Source organism: Vulpes lagopus, chromosome 2 (assembly GCF_018345385.1).
Source record: "Vulpes lagopus strain Blue_001 chromosome 2, ASM1834538v1, whole genome shotgun sequence".
NCBI classification, from domain to species: domain Eukaryota; kingdom Metazoa; phylum Chordata; class Mammalia; order Carnivora; family Canidae; genus Vulpes; species Vulpes lagopus.
In genome coordinates, this window is record NC_054825.1 from 58,153,683 (window position 1) to 58,179,123 (window position 25,441).

General features: G+C 35.2%; 1 protein-coding gene across 1 annotated transcript in view; it reads left to right on the forward strand.

Moving 5' to 3' along the window:
- ADAM10 (ADAM metallopeptidase domain 10) overlaps positions 1-25,441 on the forward strand; it is a 130,719-nt gene that overhangs the window by 93,227 nt on the left and 12,051 nt on the right. Inside the window, exons 9-14 of the mRNA XM_041743624.1 lie at positions 7,139-7,302; positions 13,819-14,002; positions 18,327-18,477; positions 19,277-19,460; positions 20,381-20,489; positions 21,078-21,298. Coding sequence (XP_041599558.1) covers positions 7,139-7,302; positions 13,819-14,002; positions 18,327-18,477; positions 19,277-19,460; positions 20,381-20,489; positions 21,078-21,298 — 1,013 coding nt within the window. The remainder of the gene's footprint in view (positions 1-7,138; positions 7,303-13,818; positions 14,003-18,326; positions 18,478-19,276; positions 19,461-20,380; positions 20,490-21,077; positions 21,299-25,441) is intronic.

The window sequence follows — 25,441 nt, forward strand, 5'->3', positions numbered from 1 at the left end:
GTGTCTCGGCCTCTCTCTCTCTGTGTGTCTCTCATGAATAAATAAATAAAATCTAGAAGAAAGAAAAAAGGAAAGATAAATAAAACATTAAAAAAATAAGTTGGATGATTTATTACAAAGTTTATTATTATTTCTACTTATTCATTAGTAAGTAATGTGAAAATTCAAGGATTCACTTGGGTTTTTTTTGTAATATACCATTAAAAATAGTAATTTGCTATATTATTATCAATTACTATTGATATAGTAAATTACCACTAATATATTCTCAAAGTATGCTCCTTAGACTAGCTGCATCAGCCTCACCTGGGAACTTGTTAGAATATAAATTCATTGGCTCCACCCAGGTCTACTGAATCAGAAACTAAGTGTGGAGCCCAGCAATCTTTGTTTGAACAAGTCTTCAGTGATTCTGATTTGCATTCAAGTTTGAGAACTACCATATTCATATTTTTTTCTCTAAGGAAACTTACTCATGGCTCCTGGGCAAGTAATTGGATGTTTTTTTTTTTTAAATCTCCTTCAGAAATCCCTTCTATAATTTCTTTTTCCGTTCCGTCAGTCTTTTTTTTTTTTTAATTATTTATTTTTGATAGTCATACAGAGAGAGAGAGAGAGGCAGAGACACAGGCAGAGGGAGAAGCAGGCTCCATGCACCGGGAGCCCGACGTGGGATTCGATCCCGGGTCTCCAGGATCGCGCCCTGGGCCAAAGGCAGGCGCCAAACCGCTGCGCCACCCAGGGATCCCCTAATTGGATGGTTTTAAACCAGAAACCATTTTATGTTCTCAGTTCAGACTTTTATTCATTAAGATATAATGCTCTTGAAATCTTCATATAGTTTCATGTCTATAGATACAAAAGTAGACTGTATTTTTAGGATAATTTTAGATTCACAGAAGAATTGAGCAAATAGTATAAAGAGTTCCTATATACTGCTCCCACCCCATACATATTAACAGCTTATATTAGTATGGTGCATTTGTTATAGTTAACAAACATGTTTCATTATTGTTAACTAAAGTCCATAGTTGATTCATGTATTTTAGTTTTTAATCTAAGGTCTCTTTTTTGTTCTAGGATCTCATAGATCCTATTACATTTAGTTGTCATTTTCTTTTTTTTTTAGTCTTTTCTTGGCTATTATAGTTTCTTGGACTTTTTTTTTGTTCTTGATGACTGACAGTTTTAAGGAGTACCGGTCAGGTATCTTGTGGGATGCCCTTCTGTTACAGTCTCATGTTTTTCTGATGATTAAACTAGGGTAATGGGTTTAGAGGACAATTAGTTTTTATATCTAGTTATTTTGATATTTGGACCACCATTTATGATACTGCTCATTTTATTGAACAGCAGTGGGCAAAAGTTTGGATTGAAAGTGGGACACAGAAGTTGTATTTTTGTCATAGGTTCTTCATCAGATGCCCTTTTCCTTTAATCTGTGTTAAACCCCCAGCTCCAGTTCTTAGAAGCTTTTTTCCAAGAGCAGTTGGGAAGGGGCTAGGGAGGGACAGAAGAATGGGGACCAGAGTAGAAAAGAGAAGGGATCTTTGTCTTTTTGATTCAATGTTTTCTAGTATAAGGTGATCATCTTAACATGACATTGACAATTTTGTTCTCTTCCCTTTGTCCTTTGACTACCTGAATTGTTTTATATTTGACATTATATTTTTTTATTTTTAGAAATTAAAAATTTTTTCCAGTTTGACAAAAAGTTTTTAAAAATTTATTTAAATTTAATTAATTAACATATAATTATTACTGGTTTCAGAGGTAGTGGTCTTATGTAATACCCCAGTGCTCATTACATCACGTACCCTCCTGTATTTTTTTTTTTTTTAAGATTTTTATTTATTTGAGGGAGAGAGAGAGTATATGCGAGAGCACGAGCAGAGTGAGGGGCAGAGGGAAAGGGAGAAAAGCAGGCTCAGGGAGTCCAAAACAGGGTCCATCCCAGGACCCTGAAATCATGACCCAAGCTGAAGGCAGATGCTTAACTGACTGAGCCACCCAGGTACCCTACATTGTATTTTTTTTATAAGGAAAAATATATATTTGGTTTTGTTTATTATTTCAGTACCCTTCTGAGATATTGGTGTTAACCTCCTCCATTCTAGAAGGGAGGAAACTTGGGTTTCAAGACTTTGTGACCAACCCAGGCTCACACAGAACCCAGAGTCTGGACCTTCTGACTCAGGTTTAGCAGATTTGGTAGTTATTTTACTAAGTATTATATACTTTAATATTCTAGCTTTCTCTAAGACATTTCTGATAAGTTAAAATGTTTCCTGCATCTTAGTAGTTCTGTATTATTGGAATCTTTTTTTTTTTTTAAAGAGCGAGGAGTTATAAAAGTACTATTTAATATTTAAACATTGTTTTGGGTAGTTGTCATGGCATAATGGGGAAGAGCACTGGTTTGGGAGCTGGGAGACTAGCTTCCTGTCTCTTCTGTCTCTATAAATGTAGGTAAATCATTTTGCTTCACCGTGTTTATTTTTCACTGTAATTTCTTCTCTTGTCCTTTCTTTAAGACTGTAAAATTCTGCCTGTAAATCTTAGTAATGCATATGATTATCTTATTAAAAAGTACCATTTCATAGCTGATCTGTTTTTCTTATGGTCTGTTACTGCTTCTTAATTTTTTCATTTTTATTTGGCTTAATTTTGATTTTGTTTTATTTAGCTTAGTTTAATTTAATTCTGCAGATATTTTACTAGGTGGTGGGAAGGATTTTGTCGTGATGTTAATTTTCACAGAATATTACTCAAATTATTAGCTGTAGTTTTCACTGACTCTTAAGCTGGGAAAAGCAGTGAAAGTTGAAACATTTGAATAGGAGGTTTCTTGTCTTTAAGTCTTCTTACAATACTTTTTATTCTTATTTAATATCATACTGTAGTTGGGTATTGCCTTGGGTTTCTTTAATCAGGAAAACCATACCTCCTGCCCAACTCCATTATAAGTGGAAACAATTAGTGAATGGGGCTGACTTGGAGGCTCCCATTTAAAATTATACAGAGATTAAAGATAGTCAAAAAAAGGGGAGTCTGGTCTTCCAAACAAAGTTAGGATATGAATTTGGAAAAACAGAAGAGACTGTGTTCATTAGTCTCTCATCATTTAGTTTAGAGACTGAAACATTGATTCTGTAATGTCCTTTTGTGTGTGTGTGTGTGTGTGTGTGTGTGTGTGTGTGTTTTTGTAATGTCCTTATATCAAATAATCTTCTTAATTTTAAATTACTTGTGGTACCCATCTAATGTGCCTTTTGAGAGGGGCCAGTTTTTAAAAAAAATATATTAAGGTACATTTTGTTCATATATTATCCTTCTTAATGTTATCCTAATGAACATAGTCTCATTTGGGGCAGGCTACCAAGTAAGGCTTGCTCTGGAATTCATCTCCATAGTTAATCCTAAACAATTCAATATTCCTCTGACTATTTGTGAAGAACATTTTTGAGACATTTTATTTGTTAGCAATAGTCTCTTTTTGTTTTTCTTAGTTTAGAAATTTTAGTTTGATATTACATATTAGGATTTAAGGGCTTACAGAACTCAATACAGGGTTCTCAAGATAACCCACAGCCTGTCAGATTCTTAACATGTTGTTTAAAAGTCTAATTCTAAGGCTGGGATAATCACATCATTAGAATATTACAACAGGACATTTAATATGGGCATTTTATGTAGGTCTGGATTGTTCTGTGCGGGATGTTTGACATCTCTGGTCCCTCTCCATTACTTGTGAGTAATGTTCTTCAGACATGAAAGACAAAGAAATGCCCTAGGACATTTCCTAATAACTTGTCAGGGAGTGTTACTATTGTCTGTTCAAAATTACTGCTTAGATTAATATTGCATGATAAGGTTTAGGGATTTAGGCCTGCTCACATCAAAACTGTATTTGTGGACTCCATCACGGTATTACCTTGTAGTTTTTCTAATTTGGGGGATGGGGTAGGGGTACGTTTTAAAGTGGAGGAGTGATATTCTGTGACTTTAGCTCTCAGGATGTACTGTAGTTTAAAAAATGCTTTTACTTTAAGAAGTCATTATACTTTTTTGTCGGTTATTGAGCCATCCATCCATCAATAATAGCTTTTAATTCAGATTAATAAAATTTTACCCTTCTCATTATTCACAATTTGTTTTGCAATGATGACTACATGCAGTAAAATTTTAAATGGTATAACATAAAGCAATTACTGAACTGAAGCTATGGTTTAGCTATAGGTATATGTCATATCACTGATAGATTTTCTGGCACATCAGAACTACTTGCAGTGTTTTGTAAAAATAAGCTGTAACTGAGCACTGGGTAATGTATGGAATTGTTGAATCACTTTATTGTACACCTGAAACTAATATAACACTGTATGTTAACTGTATTGGAATTAAAACAAAAAACAGTGCACTACTGCCAAAAAAATATTAAATCATAACTTCTAAAATTAAATATAGCATTTTATGTCTTCTGTATAATTGGTTATTTTAACATATGTTATTAGTCTGTAAGAAATATTAGAGTTTTCTATAAGTGATAGTTAAAACCAAAAGCATTTTTTTACTTAAATGTTAAATAAGATGTGAATTATAAGGAGTATATTTCAGTAGAGTACATACAGATTTATGTCTGATTTTCCCTTAAGCTAGATAGACCTTAAAAATACAGAAAAATATATAATCAAAGTTTTTAATACATGCTATTTATTTTTTTCTTTTTTTAACTGATAAAGATTTACAGTGTGGAGCCTTCTATGCTTAATTCAAGTTTCACAGTACTGCATTGGACCAATTTGCATATGACAAATCTTCACTAAGGCAGGATATTGATTTATTATTTGTTTAAAACTATAATATGTAGACTATAATTATTACATTCAGAATGCTTATTCATATCTTTTCTAGTTTCTAGAAATAGTGATACAGTTCTTAGGACTGCTCTCCAAAAGTAGAAGTAGCATAAGAAAATATATCAGTTATTCATGAATCATTTGCTGTTTTTTTTTCCTGTTCCGTTTTCTTTTAGAAAAGGTAGTAACTTCTGAATATAATAAAGGTTCTCCATCTTTTTCTGGTTAAAATCTGCATATGGCTCAGTTTTTCAGTTTACTGCAGAGCTTGTTATTTTAGCTTCCAGATTCATAATGGTAATTCAAATTTCTGTTAACAGGGCAGCAATTGTAGTGTCATGCCATTCTTGCAAATCTGTTTTGAAATTGCCTTCTATTATATGCTTTATCTGGGATTATAAACATCAGATTTTTTAATGGTTTAATAATTTGGTTGTAACTTTGTGTTATAGAAAGCTAACTTGAAATAATTTTATCATTTATTAGACTGTCCTAACATTTGAGTGTATTTTATTTTTTTATTCTTTTATATTTTAAGATTTTATTTACTTATTCATGAGAGGCACAGAGAGAGGCCGAGAGAGAGAGGTAGAGACAGGAGAAGCAGGCTGCATGCAAGGAGCCCCATATGGGACTCGATCCCTGGACTCTCGGATCACGCCCTGAGCCGAAGGCAAACGCTCAACTGCTGAGCCACCCAGGTGTCCCTTGATTGTATTTTAATAAAAAAATAAGAGAGAAACCTTTTATATGTGAATGTAAACTAAAGAATTCTCACTAAAAGTCTTTAACAGAGTTATTAAAAGAACTATGTTCTTCTCAATACAGTGTACATATCGACATAGATTGGCCAGCCAGTTTCTGATTTTCCCAATGTTTTTTTTGAATTCCTTATATTAACTGCCTTTAGATGTATTAGTATTTTCATTTTGGTATTGGGCTTTAAAGTTCCTATTATTGAACAGGTGAACTACAAAGTGATTTAATAAGGTTTTTTTTTTTTTTGAATTTGAAGGTATTCTCAAGACACATTGGAAAATTGTAATTCGGTTTTTTGAACTTATTTTGAAAAAGATTACAAACCTACTGAAAAGTTGCAGGAATAGTACAGTGAAATCCTGATAGATTAATCAGTCAACATTTTTCCACATTTGCTTTCTTCCCCTTCTATCCCACCCTCTATCCTTCATTCTCTCTCACTCCCCTTTTTTTGCCCTGTGGACGTATTTCTTTTCTTTTCCCCCCAGCTTTATTGAGGTATAACTGACAAATAAAATTGTGAGAAATTTCAAGTATACAGCATAATGATTTGAGGTTCACCTACATTGTGAAAGGATTCCCCCACTAACACATACATCACCTTACATATTTATTTGTTTTTGGTGAGATTTTTTTCAGTTCTACTCTTTGCAAATTTCATTTGTATAATACAATGTTACTAACTATAGTCATTATGTTATACATTAGATACTTAGACCTTACTCATTTTATAACTGGAAATTCATACTCTTTTACAAATCTTACCCTATCCCTCCCACTTTCTCATCAGCCCCTGGAAACTCTAATTCTTTTCTTTAAAAAAGAAAAAAAAATTATTCCACATAATTATTGGAATTGGAATATTATTGCCTGTCAAGATAGTGAATCACATACTCCTGAGCATTACTACTATTATTTGTAGAAGTGACTTCCTCATAATCTACTCAAGAATATTTTGTTCCACTTTCATTTAAATTAAGCTGGCTTTTTTTGTTTGTTTGTTTGTTTAAAGATTTTATTTATTTATTCATGAAAGACACAGAGACATAGGTAGAGGGAGAAGCTGGCTCTGTGCAAGGAGCCCGATGTGAGACTCGATCCAGGATCCTGGGATCACGCCCTGAACTGAAGGCAGATGCTCAACTACTGAGCCACCCAGGCGTCCCTAAGTTGTTTTTTTTTTTAAATGAGAAGGTATAGGTTTTGACAGTATAAATATGGATGTATTCAAATTTAGCAGAAACTTAAATATTTGTATTGATAAATTAATGAGAGCAAAAATTGGGGAATATTTCAATCATGAAGAACATTTTCTGAAGAGCCTTATATTAAGTCCTGGGAGTTTCTTTATGTGTACCATTAAAACTTCTATTTGAAATGTCTTCCTAACCTTGGACTAAAGAAACTTTTGAGTATTTGATATATGTAGGATATATAAAATAATTTAATATAGCATATATTAGAAAGTTATTTTGGGGAGTAAATAGATGCTAATTTAGCCATCTTTTATTTTGAATTAGGAAGTTCTGGAGGAATATGTGAAAAAAGTAAGCTATATTCAGATGGTAAGAAGAAGTCCTTAAACACTGGAATTATTACTGTTCAGAATTATGGATCTCATGTACCTCCCAAAGTCTCTCACATTACTTTTGCTCATGAAGTTGGACATAACTTTGGATCTCCAGTAAGTATTGCCTAATTATTAGATTTTTAAAAGTTATTAACTTTTATATTGAGTGATTTGTTTGTTTACATTGAAAACAAATACATATGGATGCTTAGTTTTTTTTTTGTTTTCATTGAAATGTAGTTGACTGGCTAGTTTTTTTTTATATTGGAACACAGTAATGTACTTGACACTATTGAAAAGGAGGAAGATAGAATATTTTTGAGTTAAATGAGAAGAGTAAGCACAACAGTGCAGGATTCTATGAAGGCAAGGAATTTTGTCTGTTTAATCCCTTCTCTGCCTGCTAGTCCTAGAACAGTGCCTAGTACATGAGTCATTCAAATATCTGTTGAATGAGGATCACTTTTCATTGTCATTTTGCACAAATGTGAGCCGAGCCAGGGCAGGGGTGGGGGAAGCAGAGGGAGCTGGAGAGAGAATCTTAAGCAGGCTCCACCCCAGCATGAAGCCCCTGCTGGGGCTCTGTCTCAGGTCCCTGATACTGTATTAGAAGGGAATTTACTCATCTTCACATACTTCACTATACATCCCTAAAAAACTAGACCTTTTCTTAAATAACTATAAATGTGATTATGATACTTGACAAAATTAACAATTCTTTGGTGTCATTTAATACTTGGTCCATCATATTTTCAAGTGACCTAAGGATTAATGCACACAGAAATAGAAACTACTGAAGGATAGACTCTGTGATTCTGGTAGGGCTTATTAAATAACAAACTTGGGAAAATATTATTTGACAACTATACGTAAATTCGTTTTGCCTGTATCATATCACTTGTAAAAAATGGAAATTTTTGTGAGTTTAGAAAAAGATTATATAGTTGGAGCTTAAAATCCTTAAATGTACTTCTCTGATTTTCTCCCAGTTTTTAAAATGGAAGTGGCATCTCACTAATTTGCATCTTCTTATAAGTCCCTATCAGAAATTGCTAGATAATTTTTTAAGATTTTATTTATTTGAGAGAGAGAGCGCACAAGCAGCAGGGAGGGGCAGAGGGAGAGGGAGAAGCTGAGCAGGGAGCCTGATTTGGAACTAGGACCCTGGGATCATGACCTGAGCTGAAGGCAGATGCTTAATCAACTGAGCCACCTAGGCACTCAGAAATTATCAGCACTCTTGGATAAACCGTTCATTCATTTATTTATTTTTAAAGATTTTATCTAATTATTAACAAGAGGCACAGAGAGAAAGAGAGAGATGTTGAGAGAGGCGCAGAGATACAGCTAGAGGGAGAAGCAGTCTCCCTGCAAGGAGCCCCATGCGGGACTTGATCCGGGATCCTGGGATCATGCCTTGAGCCAAAGGCAGATGCTCAACCGCTGTGCCACCCAGGCATCTCTTGGATAAACTATTTAAATAGTTTAATCTCTCTATCTCTTGAGTGCTTTTGTGATCTTTTCGTTTGTTTTGTACTTGAGCTTGATGTATTTTTTTTTCTCACTAGAGGTTTAAAGCCAAAAGCAGTTTCTCTTTGCAACAAATATATATTATGTGATCAGTTCCCCGCCCCCCCTTTTTTTTTTAACTTGAGTGTGTGAGACTGAGTATCAGGAGAGGTGCTGCTGTCTGGGCTTGATCCCAGGATCCCAGGATCATGACCTGAGCTGAAGACAGACACTTAACCTACTAAGCCACCCAGGCACCCCACGTTGTGTGATCTGTTCTTTAAAAGAGTAACTGAAATTGTAGAGATGAGCAGAGAACTATTACTTATGGTCAGTTTGGTTTTTTTCCAACGGCAAGTAAATGTTTTTTCTCTCCTGTCCCCTTGATTCCAACACTTATTAGGGGAGTTGTAGTACCCTTCAGTTACTTCTCTATCCTCTAGGCTAGGGCCTCCCAAATTTTAATATGCATACAAATTGCCAAGGATCTTAAAATACAGATTCCATTGAGGGGGTGGCAGGTTCCTGCATTTTTTATTTTAAGTAGGCTGCAGTGTGGGGCTTGAACTCTCAACCCTGAGATTAAGACCTGAGCTGAGGGATCCCTGGGTGGCGCAGCGGTTTGGCGCCTGCCTTTGGCCCAGGGCGCGATCCTGGAGACCCGGGATTGAATCCCACATCGGGATCCCAGTGCATGGAGCCTGCTTCTCCCTCTGCCTGTGTCTCTGCCTCTCTCTCTCTCTCTCTCTGTGACTATAATAAATAAAAAAAAAAAAAAAAAAAAAAAAAAAAAAAAAAAAAAAAGACCTGAGCTGAGATCAAGAGTTGGATGCTAAACTGACTGAGCCACCCAGGTGCCCCAGTTTCTGCATTTCTAAAACACTCCTAGGTGGTGCTGTAGTTGCCCCTGGTCTGCAGACCGCCCTTGGAGTAGGGAATCTAATCTGTTCTCTCTTCATTTCCTGTCTAATCTATTCTCCACACAGTTGCTAGGAGTATTTTTTAATATATATTTATATAAAGATTTATTTATTTATTTATTTATGATCGACAGAGAAAGAGAGAGAGAGAGAGAGAGAGAGAGGCAGAGACACAGGAGGAGGGAGAAGCAGGCTCCATGCCGGGAGCCTGACGTGGGACTCGATCCCGGGACTCCAGGATCGTGCCCTGGGCCAAAGGCAGGCGCTAAACTGCTGAGCCACCCAGGGATCCCCCTTTTTTAATATATTAATTTTGTATTACAGCTTTTTGTTTAATGGATAAGTTGGTTCACATTCTTTGCCTACCCTGCTTCTTTTCCTCATACAGACTACTTTTAATGACTGTACTATGCTCAATCATACCTCATTCTTCTATGCATATTGTTTACACTACCATATATCCATAGTAGTGCTTAGTAAGTATTTATAAATAATTTAATAGTAATAGCAGCCAGAACTATAAATTCCTGAGCCTGTCTCCCTTGACATCTTTATCTGAAATCTGTCTTTCTCTCTCCTGTTGTCTATCTGAACTGTGTCAGGGTTACTTTCTCTCTGAGTGGTTCACACTATCTCTTATATTTTATTTTTCCTCCCTCAAATTTTTATTGCACTTCTGTTGTAAGCTTTGTCTTGGGAAGTTGTAATCATAAATGAGACAAGTTTCTATCTCTCAGCATGAAAGTTACAATATGTTTGCTCTTACCAAATTAATCTTTGCCTAGGTTATAGTTCTGATTGTTTTGATCATGTCACTTCAGTTTACAACCTTGCTTCCTGTACCTGCTGATAATCGCTGATACAGTTTCCTTATCTTAGCATTTAGAGTTTTCCATCATTTGGGTTCAAGTATATTTCCAGTGTTAACTGCCCTCTTCTGTCAAATTAAGTAATTTATAGTCCTTTAAAATTCTTTCTGCCAGGAAGCCGATTCCTTCCCATCTCTGCCTACAGAGATCTTGATCCATCTTGTTATATAATGGAAATTGTTAGAGTCCTTTTGTCAGTCATTTGTCACTATGTATAAAGACCCTTAAAGTATTTGACCTTTTAACTCAGAAACTCTACCTCTGGGAATCCAACTAAGAAAAATGCAGAATCTGTCAAAGATTTATTTGTATTAAAAATGTATCCATTGCAGTTTTTTTATTAATAACAAAAAGTTTTAAGCAGCGCAAATGGCCTCACTGTAGGAAAGTATCCTGGAATGCTCTGCAGTCATTTAAAAATCAGTGCTTGCCTTATACTGTTAAGCTGAAAGAAACCACGTATATAACTGTATAAGTGGTTCAAATTTCATATTAAAATATGATATGACTAGGTACAAGTCAGGAAGTAGACCAAAATATTAATAGTAGTTATTCATGGTTGATTATGATTGAAATTTTTAATGTTTTTTATTTTCTAAATTTTCTAAGAGTATATATTATTTTTATAGTCAGAGAAAAGTCTGTTGTTTTGTCAAACTTAGTTTCTTTATGAAACTATTTGACTTCTCAGCGCTTTTTGGGGTGCAGTCAAGATGGCCTTTGTATTCTGTTTTATATTTTGCTTACTGATGTGCTTGTTTATCCCCTGTTCTGAGAATAAGTACAGAGAGCTGGCATGCTTGTTCCTTCTTCCATGCCCATTAATGATGATCCATTACAATATCCTCTGGGCTAATAAAGTAGTAACTGATTAGTGATACCTGTTTGTTTAAGTATGTATATAATCAAGCAAGCAGACAAGCTCTTTGCCTCATGACCCTGAGGTCAAAAGTTGCATATTCACCAACTGAGCTGGCCAGGCACCCTGATTAGTGATACCTGTAATGGATTTATTGGGCAGAGAGCCAGGGATATCAAAATATGCTTTCTTTAGAATATAGGCTTTTGAGCTAGAGATAGTACTTAAAATCATCTTTATATTTTTAGTTCCTTGTATAATATTGGACACAATATTTTTTTTAATTAATTTTTATTGGTGTTCAATTTACCAACATACAGAAAAACACCCAGTGCTCATCCCGTCAAGTGTCCACCTCAGTGCCCGTCACCCATTCCCCTCCAACACCCGCCCTCCTCCCCTTCCACCACCCCTAGTTCATATCCCAGAGTTAGGAGTCTTTATGTTCTGTCTCCCTTCCTGATATTTCCCAACATTTCTTTTCCCTTCCTTTATATTCCCTTTCACTATTATTTATATTCCCCAAATGAATGAGAACATACACTGTTTGTCCTTCTCCGATTGACTTATTTCACTCAGCATAATACCCTCCAGTTCCATCCACGTTGAAGCAAATGGTGGGTATTTGTCGTTTCTAATTGCTGAGTAATATTCCCTTGTATACATAAACCACATCTTCTTTATCCATTCATCTTTCGATGGACACCGAGGCTCCTTACACAGTTTGGCTATTGGGACACAATATTTTTTGAATTAAAAATACTCTGTGGGCAGCCCGGGTGGTTCAGCGGTTTAGCGCTGCCTTCAGCCCAGGTCGTGATCCTGGAGTCCCAGAATTGGGTCCCACATCTGGCTCCCTGCAGGGAGCCTGCTTCTCCCTCTGCCTGTGTCTCTACCACTCTCTCTCTCTCTCTCTCTCTCTCTCTCTGTGTGAGTCTCTCATGAATAAATAAATAAAATCTTAAAAAAAAATAAAAATATTCTGTGATAATATCAGGAGGTATACAGTGTTGGGATGTTTTCTTTCTTTTTCTAAAGTTCTAATGCTGAGAATAACTCTAGTGTCCTATGTTATCATAAACCAAATTGAAATCTGTAGAATGAAAACATAAAGCAAGGCAATATTGGAGAATAGTAAAGAGTTGTTAAATGCTAAATCTAGGTTCAGGAGAACAGCAAGAGGTACCAGAAGAATAAATGTGATTGTAGAGGTCCTATTTTTAATAGTTGCTTCAGGGGTTGCCTGGTTGGTTCAGTTGGAAGAGTATGCAACTCTTGATCTTGGGTTCATGAGTTCTAACCCCATGTTGGGTGTAGAGATTACTCTTAAAAAAAAAAGAATAGAATCTTAAAAAAAAAATAGTTGCTTCTAATTTGAAGGATTTCGATGGGCTCTGAGAAGAAACATGATACCATACTCTCAGGCATTCTTTCTTTCTGGAGGGTAGAATTATTACATATTCAAATCACAGTTTAATTAAATAGGATTGCTACTCTAGGACCCAAGTATTTTCCCCTTTCTGACATTGTTCTGAATTGTTCTGAATTGTTGTTTGAGGAGCATTGTGAAGTTGGTTGGTTGTTTTCTTAAATGTGTATCTCCTGAGGAGGAGGGAAAGCAAGGTTGCTTCTGTGGTCTGGTAGTAGTCTGTTAGTTGATCTCAGGGCTGGTCATGGAAATATATTGACTTTGTTGTGGGATCCAGGCCCTTGTTGGGCTCTGTGCTTAGTGTGGAGTCGGCCTTAGGTTCCCTCCTTCCCTCCCTCCTTCTTCCTTCCCCCAACTCCCCTCTCCTTTTTTTTTTTTTTTAAAGATTTTATTTATTTATTCATGACAGAAACACACACACACACACAGAGGCAGAGACACAGGCAGAGGGAGAAGCAGGCTCCATGCAGGGAGCCCACTGTGGGACCCGATCACACCCCAGGGTGAAGGCGGCGCTAAACCGCTGGGCCACCAGGGCTGCCCTCTCTCTCCTTTATAAATACATACATACATACATACATAATCAATCTTCCAAAAAATAGCATTTACTTATCTTTCTTATGCACAAGTTAATAAGTCAGCTCTCTTAGATGACTATCTTGTATGTACTTAGCCTTGTGCCATTCTCTTTTGTTTCCTGTCTTTCCCCTCTTGTCTTCTCTGAACTAGTATAGTAATGGTGTCCCTGGAGAGCTTATTTTTGATGGACTTTATGGTGGTTTGTCCTCCATTCTACTCCCTATTTACAGAGCTGTTAATTGTTGTAGCTAGACCTTCACTCATTTTTCCTTCCCTGCTAAGACAGTGACCCCTAAAGAGCAGCAAATTGTTTTCCTTCTCACAGTCTAAAGCAATTGTAGGATCTTTTTAGAGGAGAGTCTACAAGCTTCTGTTGTTCTTTTTGTGAGAAAATTACATTTAATCAGATGACCTGAAAACCTTATTTTACTTCTTGTTTATGAAACTCTATATTCTGTTTGGCAGCATGATTCTGGAACAGAGTGCACTCCAGGAGAATCTAAGAATTTAGGACAAAAAGAAAATGGCAATTACATCATGTATGCAAGAGCAACATCCGGGGACAAACTTAACAACAATAAATTCTCACTCTGTAGTATTAGAAATATAAGCCAAGTTCTTGAGAAGAAGAGAAACAACTGTTTTGTTGGTACGTATGTTTTCCCAACACATACTTTCAAACATTCAGAAAACTTGACACACTCATGCACCTACCACCTATATTTCATAACTATTAAAAGTTTGCTGTATTTACTTTATCAGTTATTTATAATTTATCCATCTCTCAATCCCTTTTTTTGTTGTTGTTGTTGCAATTTAAAGTGGATTGTAGACCCTTTATGCTTCACCCTTAAACACTTCAGCCTATATAATTAACTAAAGTCCAATATTGTTTTTGGTTCTTTTTTTTTTTTTTTTTAACATAAGTAAAATGTTGCACAGTAAGTCTACCAATGAACTTTGACAAATGCATTTACCTGTGTATCCTATGCACCTTTCAAAATACAGAATATTTCTGACACCCCAGAAAGTTGTTTCATTTCCCTTCCCAGTCAATTTCTGCCCCCAACAGATACTCAAAGGCAATTCTGAGAATTGCCATTATTCTGATATATTTCACTGTAGAGCAGTTTTGCTTGTTTTACTTCATATAAGTATTTACTTCATATGGTTTATATCTTTTGTGGAAGGCTGCTTTCACTCAGCATGTTTTGAGATTCATCATTAATATTCTATTTTATTGCTGAGTAGTGAATATTGCATTGTATGAATATATCACACTTTGTTCATCCACTCTACTGATGAACACCTGGGCTCTTCAGGTTAAGGCTAATATGAATAAAGCTGCTGTGAAATTGTTTTTTGCCTTATGGTAAAGAAAAAAAGATACAAAATATGTATAATAGAAATAAAAATATACCAAATTTGTATCTAAACTAACTTTAAGTTACAATTCAGTGGCATTAAGTATATTCACAGTGATATACAGTCATTACCACCACCCATTTCCAAACTTTTTCATCTCTCCAGATAGAAGTTCTGTAATCATTAGGCAATAACTCCTGTTACCCTCTCTTCCTACTTGGTAACCTCTAATCTATTTTTTCTTATGAATTTGCCTGTTCTAGGTATCTCATAGAGATGGGATCATATAATATTTGGCCTTCTGTGTGTGGCTTATTTCACTTAGCATAAAACTTTCAAGAATCATTCAAATTGTAGCAGGTATCAGAATGCCATTCTTATTATGGCTGAATAATATTCCATTGTATGGATACTACCCCATTTTGTTTATCTGTTCATCTATTATGTGTCTCTTGTGGCATTTAATATGTTCTAAATATTCTACCCTGTATTATGTTTGTTTGGATCTCTGTCCTGTTTCACCAAAATAAATTTGAGGGCATAACACCTACCTCTCTCCTGGTATCCCCTCACCTGCCATACTAAAGCATTCTTGATTTCTAAAATTTTGTCACTCTAAAATGTAGTCATAGAACATGTAACCTTTGAAGTTCACTTTTTTTCATTCAGAATTCCCTGAAGATTCATTCAAATTGTTGCCTATATCGGGAATTTGTTTTTATGAGTAGTATTCCATGGTGTGTATGTACCACAGTTTGTTTACAGTTGTAGCATAGGCTTCAAACTGAGAACTCAGTACATACAGCAGAACACATCTCAAACACATGAACCCAACACAAGGTGTATTTGAATCCAAACTATTCCAGAAAGACTAGCTTTATATTTAGAAAGTTTATGCACCTGTTAAAGGCTATCTGGGCCGTTTTCAGTTTCTGGCTATTATGAATAAATAAAGCAGCTGTAAACATTTGTGTACAGCTTTTTTTATGTGAACATAAGTTTTCATTTCTCTAGGATAAATGCCCTGGAATCCAGTTGATCATAAAGTAATTGTTTGCTCTTATTTATACAAAACTGTCAAAGTGTTTTCTGGGGTGGCTATATTATTTTAGATTCCTATCAGCAGTGTGTAAGTGCTCTCATTTCTCTGCATCCTTGCCAGCTTTTGGCATTTTTATTGTTTTTGTTTTATCTATTCTGATAGGTATATAGTAATATTTTGTGGTTGTGGTTGTAGTTTGTATTTTTCTGATGACTAAAGATGTTCATCTTTTCATGTGCTTATTTACCATCTGTATATTTTTGGTGAAATGTCCATGTTTCTTGGCTGTTTCTTACTGGATTTTGTTTTTTTCTGTTGAGTTTTGAGAATTCTTTACATAGCCTACATACTAGTCATTTGTCAGATATTGATCTGCACATATTTTCTCCCAGTCTGTAGCTTGCTGTTTTATTCTCTTCACAGAACCTGTCTCAGAGTAAAAATTAAATTTTGACCAGGCCCAGATTTCAATTTTTACTCATATTTACTGGCTTTTTCCTTTAAGGCCTTCTATTTATTTCAAAAGGGCAGATTTAAATTATATTGATGGTATCATTTTTTGTTATTGTTGTTATATCACTATTTTCTAAAACATATTAATGTAGAAGTGCTATATAGATCTTTACTTGTAAACCAGGTTTTCACAATAAGGTTTCTGATTGAAGTTGTCTAAAAAAAAAGAACATATTGTTTTGTAGGTATTATGGTAAGGAAATTTATTTCTTAAATTATAATGAGATGTATCTAATACATTTTTGCGTTTAAATAGCACCTTTTCTACATGTTCTAGCTTATTTAAAGCAATATTTCTATATGAGATAAAAACCAGTGTGTAGTAAATATTGCCTCAGAGATTTTCTGACTTTATTCTAAAGTCTAGTAATAATCATTTCAGAATTCATAGGATGTGTAATTTGGGAGAAAAATGATAAAGTCATTATTACTTAGTGTATATGTCCATGTGCGTGCTTCTAGTTTTAGAGAACAGAAGAGGTGGTATAAAATGAAAGAGATGGCTAGAACTTGAGTTAGCTGTAAGATTTCCTTTAATATTTGATATGGTTAAGGGTAAGAATGAACTTTCTAAATATAAAGCTAGTCTTTCTACAATAGGTTGGATTCACATGTGCCTTGTGTTGGGTTCATGTGTTTGAGATGTGTTCCCTTGTATTTATTCAGTTCTCAGCTTGAAGCCTGTGCTACAACTGTTTCCCACATTGATTTGACATAGCAGAAAGAGAAGAGCACCAGATTTTAGATCCCGGAAACCTGGGTTTGGTCTTCGATTTGCTCATACTGGGGCATATGGTTTCTGGCAAGTCACAGACTCTCTGGAAGTTGGTTTTCTTTTCCAGAAAGTGAAGACATTTGATTTTTGTCATTTTCCTGCAGATGCTAAAGTTCTGTGATTTTCCTGATCTTATAAAGAGTAGCATTCTTCTTCTGATTTTAAACCCCATTGACAAAATTCAAGAACTTCAAGAGAGAGCATAAAAGTTTTTCTAAAATTATTCACTGTGCTTAAACCAGACTATCTAATCTTAAAGAATCAAGATTTGACCCAATACTGTTAGCCTCCTTGGGAATACAAAGATATCAAGAATATGTAGTTCCTTTAAGGAGCTTGGATTTAGCTGAGGAGCAAATTAATGTACATTAAAAAAAATTATTTACTGACTAGGATACAGTCAGCCAAAGACAATGTGGGAAATTCTGTTGACAAAATGACCCAATTTCTGTAACAAATAAATAGTGTAAAAATAGGTGGGGGTGGGAGGATGTTACATATTAAAAGAACTTAAGACATATCAACTAAAAGCAAACCATGGGTTGAGGATCCTTGTGCGAAACTTGGTTCAAATAAACCAGTTGTAAAAAGACAGTTGAGGAAATTCAACACGGATTGGCTTTTAGATGCTATTAGGCATATTGTTAATTTTGTTAGATTTGATAATGCTATTATGGTTAGATTTAAAAAAGAAAAAACTTGTATCTCTTAGATTCATCCTGGAGTATTTATAAGAACAAATGAATAGGTTAAGTGGAATTGTTTATAGCTTATTGTTGATAGTTGTTAAAGCTAAGTGATTGGTCCATGGGAGTTCAATTATACTTATTCTTTTACTACTTCTATGTATGTTTGAATTTTTTGAAATTTTCTGTTAACACAAAAGATTTATTTATTTTTTCTGGCTGATGAAACACTGCCTTGATTCATATTTATGTAATGTAAATAAAATTCAATGTGGCATGGCCTAAATAGAATGTTACCACTTCCAGAAGGGACTTTAGAGGAGACTATAATGGCAAAACTCTTTACAGATTATGAAACTGAGGCCCCCAAAAAAGGCAAGTAACTTGCCCAAGGCCACATTGCTAGTTAGTGGCTGAACCACTGTTAGAATTGAATTTAGGTCTTCTAATTTTGAGATTCCTAGTTTGTTCTCCTTATTGTATTCATCAAATTATCCTTTCTCCCTTTGTTATGAGGCTCTAAAGTTTGTGGATTTTAAGTCAAATTAATGTGTGCAAACAGTGCTTACTTTGTTTTACTGATTTTCCCCAGAATCTGGCCAACCTATTTGTGGAAATGGCATGGTAGAGCAAGGTGAAGAATGTGATTGTGGCTATAGTGACCAGTGTAAAGATGAGTGCTGCTATGATGCAAACCAACCAGAGGGGAAAAAATGCAAGCTGAAGCCTGGGAAGCAGTGCAGGTACGCTGCCCATTCCAGTAGTGCTCATGCTGCCACTGGTCACCCGAAGACAGTTATGACCAATTTAAAACTGACATTAAGAGATGCATATGGTTTTGAAACTTCGTCTTTATTTGCTATTGTCTTGTTTATTTTTCTGGCATAGCATTGATGAATGCATTATGGTTAGCAGATTGAGCTACTTGTAATTGTAGGTGTTAAAAGAAAAAGACAGGCAAAGATGCTCAATAAAATATACACTATTTAGTTCCTAACATAAAAATGTGATTGTCATCCATATATTTAGGATATTAAATTTAAATATTTAGGTAATACTGATTTCATAGACTCTTATAACTTAGTGTCATATAATTATTTCACTTATCAAAATTACTTTAGTAATGGTAGATAATAAACAATAGAATATTGTTTGTGCAGTACTTTTTAAATGGTCTGTGTATCCTAGTTTGATTTTAGCACATTTATAAATGTGAAAAAAACTGATGAATTGACTAATGTATAACTGTGAAACACACTGATAATTCACCTCATATTAAATCCATTTTCTATTATAGCCTTTCACTCAAGTAGAATAAGAATATTGAATATAGTATGCCTTGATTATAAAAGCAAGACGGTCACTTTTTTCCATTTATGGAATATGAAATTTAGTAGCCTCTTAGTCCAGAATTTGAAGTTTTATACCAGTTTTATACTCATCTTTAAAAGATGAGATTTATGATTTAAAAATCAGTACCATATCTATGTATATAGGAAATATGCTAGTGATTTTCTTTAATTGCTTTAATGTTTATTCTAGCCCAAGTCAAGGTCCCTGTTGTACAGCACAGTGTGCATTCAAATCAAAAACTGAGAAGTGTCGGGATGATTCAGACTGTGCAAAAGAAGGAATCTGTAATGGCATCACAGCTCTCTGCCCAGCCTCTGATCCTAAACCAAATTTTACAGACTGTAATCGGCATACACAAGTGTGCATTAATGGGGTAAGCATTTGATTTATATGCTTTTTATTTAGTTTTATAAAACCTACTTTTTCAGAATAATTGTTATCTAAAGCTGCAAAGTTACAGTAATTGATCCTGGTTCCTGTTTCAATAATATCCCTGTTTGTTTCCCCATAAAGCCATGAATGTATCATGTGGCATAAGTGCCTGGTGGCATTTGATTAAGTTACTGACTTAATTTTCGTCTTTCCACTGCATGTGTTTTTGTTTCTTTTTTAAAGATTTTATTTATTTATTCATGAGAGACAGAGGGAGAGAAGCAGAGACAAAAGCAGAGGGAGAAGCAGGCTCCATGCAGGGAGCCTGATGTGGGACTTGATCCCGGGACTCCAGGATCACGCCCTAGGCTGAAGGCAGGTGCTAAACTGCTGAGCCAGCCAGGGATCCCCTCCACTGCATGTGTTTGATAGTCTCTAGAGAAAAATAATTGTACAGCTAGGCATATGACTTTGTACTGCTTTTGAGTTTTATAAATTAGTATTTTAACAGCCTATATGAAAGAACTTTTCTGGTCATTTTATCTGAATGTGAAGCCTTTAAAGCTTTCTTGTCTAAATATTTGCTTTCCTTTACATGAGGGGTAATTCATTTTTCTCCTCTCATAAAGGAGTCATAATAACCAGTGTAAAATTGATGCACATCTAATCTTTCTGGGGTTTTTTTTGTTTGTTTGTTTAGATTTTTTTAAATTGACGTTTCTTTAAAGATTTGCTACCTTATTTACACTTAACTCTTTTTCAGGTTTGTTTATATGATCTATTTCTGAAACTAATCTATGCTTTTTTTTTCCATTTGTATTTCTACCTAATTGTTCAGCATCAAAGGTGTATATCTGTTACTCTGAGCAATACGTTTGACTGTATAGGGATTAAATAACTGGCTTTTTATTTTCCTTTCAGCAATGTGCAGGTTCTATCTGTGAGAAATATGGCTTGGAGGAGTGTACTTGTGCCAGTTCAGATGGCAAAGATGATAAGGAATTATGCCATGTCTGCTGTATGAAGAAGAGTAAGGCTTTTAAAATACAAAATATGAAATCTATTTTAAAACCTAATTTTCTCCTAAATTTTTTAAAAGTTTTTTTTAGTAATCTCTGTACCCAGTGTGGGGCTTGAACTCACAACCCTGAGATCAAGAGTTGCATGGTCTGCTGACTGAGCCAGCCAGGCACCCTTTTTTCCCTAAATTTTAAGCATTAAACCTTGATATACAGTTTGGACAGATAATTTCTGCCTATACCAGTCCTCTCTGGATAATTTTAAATGTGGCTTAGCATTGTATTTCTAGTATTATGGTCCCTACAGTGTTTTAAAAATAATAAGCTAGGCAAAAACCTGCCAACTTTATGGCAATAATTAATATAAACACTGTTAGTTTTAAAGCCATTGTTGGAACTAAGTCAAGAGTTACTGGCTATTTGTTTATATTGTATGCTTCAGGCAAATTACCAGTGGTGTTATCTAGCCTAACCAATGAAAGTCTGTATAACATGTCATGGTAATAATTTTAGGAAGTTTTTTCCTTTCCTCCCTCTCTCCCCCAGCTAGCTGGGTAGGAAATCTGATCTTCAACTTATATTTGGCACTTCTTTTCCAGTGGATCCATCAACTTGTGCCAGTACAGGGTCTTCCCGGTGGAATATGCACTTCGTTGGTCGAACCATCACCTTGCAACCTGGATCTCCTTGCAATGATTTTAGAGGCTACTGTGATGTTTTCATGCGGTGTAGATTAGTAGATGCTGATGGTCCTCTAGCTAGGCTTAAAAAGGCAATTTTTAGTCCAGAGCTCTATGAAAACATTGCTGAATGGATTGTGGTAAGTACGGTTTTTATTTTTAAAGAAACCTTATCTTAACATGGTTTTATTGTAATTTTACTTGGCCAGCAGTCACCAGTGTTATAAGAAAATCACTTCTTTCTTATTTATCCTAGAGTTTTTTGGAAGAATGATTTTTAAAGTTCAGCTATCCCTGCGTATTATTTTCTTTTAAAGTGATCAGAATCTCTGCATGTGTATTGCTCATAGATTAGTTGGTAGATGATGGGAGCCTTCTTTTTTACTCTGCTCCCCTGTTCTTCTCCTCAATGGGTTCCTTTTTTCTTTGGTCCATATTATTAGGGCATTTTCCTTAAGTTGTTTCCAGAAAGCCTTGCTTGCTTTTTATATTTCTCCCTTGCCTCAATATGACAGCTACCTGCAGTTTCTACTTTGCTGAACAGGAGATATGAAAAGGAAATTGGTGATTTTCTGAAGATTTTTTCTGCTGTTTCAATATATTTCTTGGTCTTTATCTTGTCAGTGATCGGAAATGTTGAACAGTTAAGATCTGATACAGAGCCTTTTGCAGATTTGTTAATGATTATGGATGTTCTTCTGGCATAAATCCACTGAACTATATTATTTTTAAGCTCACATTTCTCTAAGCTGTACAGATGTTGAATTACCTGAAATTTGCTTAAAAGATTGCTGAGAATGACTATCTGAATTCACTTAAATATTCATGTTTCTAAGTGATTACATTAAAATATCAGTAGGAAATTTGCAAGTGATATATTTGAGCATGTGCTATATCTGAATTGAATGAGTTTGCTTTGGAAATTGACTTAGAACTCGGTTCCTCCTCCCTTCCCCCATTCCCAAACTGTTTCTTACATTTTTTGTATGTGTTCAGGACTGAGGATGCCTTGAAAGCACAAAAAAAGTCATCTGCGGGTTGTCATCTTTTTGGTACTCTTGTAATAACATTTATAATAAAAACTTTGGAATTATCTCCAGTATTAAAATGGCATTTATTGGGGCACCTGGGTGGCTTAGTTGGTTGAGCGTCTGATTCTTGATTTTAGCTCAGGTCATGATCTCGGAGTTGTGAGATGGAACCCCAAGTACACTCTGTGCTCAGCAGCAAGTCTGCTTCTCTTCTTCTCCCTCTCCATTTGGTCCCCCTTCCTGCCCCTGTATGTGCTCATACACGCTCTCTCTCTCTCTCTCAAATCAGTCTGTCAATCAGTCCATCTTTTAAAAATGGCATTTATTATACATAGGAAGAATAATACTTTGCATGTTAGAATATATGATTTTTAGACACACAATGATTGTGAGGTAGAAAGATCATCAAACCTAGATTTAGGAGGCCGGGGATGTATTTATTTTTAGAGAATACTTAAAAAAAAAATTTTTTTTTTTTTTTAAATTAAGCTCTGTGTCCAACATGGGGCTTGAATTCACGACCCTGAATCAAGAGTTGCCTGCTCTACCTACTGAGCCTGCCAGGTACGCCTAGGAGACCTAGGTTTTAAACCAAAAAAGGGGTCAGTTGACTTAGATCTCCTTAAAACATATGTTACTCATTTTCGTACTCCAGTGCTATTAAAAAAAATATCCATTAAGCTAAAGGTGCCTTTGGCACGTTGTTAAATGGAAAGAGTATATAGGCTTGGGAATTATGCAAGGATACATATCGTCCTTTGGCATTTGTCAGTTCTGTGACTTCAAGTAGCTTACCTTTCTTGGCCCTGTACTTCCCTCTTTTCAATTCAGTCCAATCCCCCCCCCCCCCCCCAATTATCTCTAATAAGAGTAAGTTGAGATCTGGTATACTTGTCAACTATAGAGGACAGTATATTTAAAAAAGTAATCTGGTAATGGAGATCTCAAGAGTTATATTCTGTTGAGTATATGTTGTGCCAGATATTTTAGGTTTTCTAGATAGTGAATCATATCTAAAAATAGTATTTTTTTTTTTGCTTTTTTCCATTATCTCTAATTTTGACTCCTTTTATTTAGCATATCAAAAGCTCATTCATTACTATTTAAAAATATTTAATGGAAATAATTTTTCAAAAGTATTATTTTTTAATCCCAGTTTTGTTTTGTTTTGTTTTTAAAGTGTGCTCCATGCCCAGCATGCCCAGCATATATCCCAACCCAGGGCTTGAACTCATCATGACCCTGAGATCAAGACTTGAGCTGAGATCAAGAGTCTGATGCTTAACTGACTAAGCTACCCGGATGCCCCTAAAAGTATTTTTAAAACCTTTTTTCAGGGGTGCTTGGGTGGCTCAGTTCATTAAGTGTCTGCCTTTGGCCCTGCGATCAAGCCCCACATCAGGCTCCTTGCTCAGTGAGGAGCCTGCTACTCCCTCTCCCTCTGCCTGCTGCTCCCCCTGCTTGTGCTTTCTCTTCCTCTGTCAAATAAATAAAATCTTTAAAAAAATAAAATCTTTTTTCATATTTAGATTTGAGGATTTAGTGAAATGCTTCTTACAATGAATTAACAACATGAAGTCTTGTGTTCTGAAACTTGATTAATCAGGCACTTTTAGGTATATGCACTTTTAGGTTTATGCAAGTTTGCCTTGAGTGAGTGTAGAATTCTTTCATTTTATATCACTCTTGACATTCCCATGCCACTGTTTCAGATAGTGTGGTTCATAATGCTTGGAGAGTATCACAAGGCTATTGCTGCTTTTGTGGGCATTCCCAGGCCAAACAGTAAGATAACAAAAATCCAGTTTCTTAGAAGCTATTTGTCTCATTAGTACCCTGTGCAGAGTTCACTTGCATAGCAGAGGTTTTTTTGTTCATGAATACTTCATACTTTGGTCTTTCATCATGTTAGGAAAGTGTCCTTCTAGTTAGTAATAAGCTAGGTTACTAGGATGCCATGGTGTAAGAAGTTGTGAAAGGGAGGATGATTAGTTTCACTGACTTTCCTTTCCATTGGCGCCAGTGGCTTTGTCTCCTTTCTGTAGCATACTCTGGCACCTTTTCTCCTCAGATAGCATAGAGTAAGAAGAACCTGAACAATTTCATACTTTTCAGGGTATGAGGTACTGACTGCTGTTGCTATCATGGAAATGATGTGAGAAAACTTACTTTTTTTTCTGGGAAAGATTGTTTTTGGTAATAATTTGAATGTGTTTTAAAAAAAATACGTTTGGTATATTTGCTGAGTGCTTGCAATGTGTTTGGTAAGGAGATAATGATAAACAGCCTTTGGATTTATCAAGGAGTCATCTAGTCCTTAAAAAGTTTGAGAGAAATCCCCGAGACCCTCCATCCTTATCTCCTTTATTAAAAAATGGGGTTGAGGGCATTGGTAATTCTTTTTCACTTTCTTCCATAGTTATTAATGTGTTCATATTTTCTACATGTTTTGTATTAGGTTTGATGTAGAAAACCATCTTTGACTTTAATTTTTTTCAAATTTATCATTGCATTTCTCCATCTTTTTAAGATTTATTTATATATTCAAGAAAGATACAGAGCATGGGTAGGGGGAGGGGCAGAGGGAGAGAGAGAATCTCAAGCAGTCTCCATGCCTAGCACTGAGCCTGATATCAGGCTCAGTCTCATGACCCTGAGATGATGACCTGAGCCAAAATCAAGAGTCAGACACTTAATTGACTAAGCCATGCAGGTTCCCCTCTCTATCTTTAAAAAATAATTTCCTATTATTTTGTGACTCTTTTCTTCTTAATTTATTTAGATTTATCAGGAGTTTTTCTTTTTTATTATTTTGATAAGAATCAATTGTATCTCTCACTTTTAAATGAATTTCTTCTCTCATATTTTGTTGTAACTTTATGAACCCAAGTATTAAGTATCTCTTATTTTTTATGAAAGGTTGAAGCTCTTGTTTCCTGAGTTCTTCATGAAACGCTAGAACCATAGGTTTTGTGGACAAATGAATCTGGGAGACATTGCATACTATAGTCCCCTTTTAGATACTTATGAGAATATTGATAAAGTCCTGTAGTAAAAAAAAAAGTCATTTAGATTTTTTTTTAAGCTTAGATTTCATTTCCAAGCTTACCTGACCCCAGAAACCTTTATTCATGAAAGGCTTATTAAACCCTAAATATCCTTAGAAGTTACTTGGGGGAACATTGGTTAAGATCAGTAATTCTTATTCCTGGTTGTTCATTAATTAGGGTTTAGACTAATTAATTCAGAATC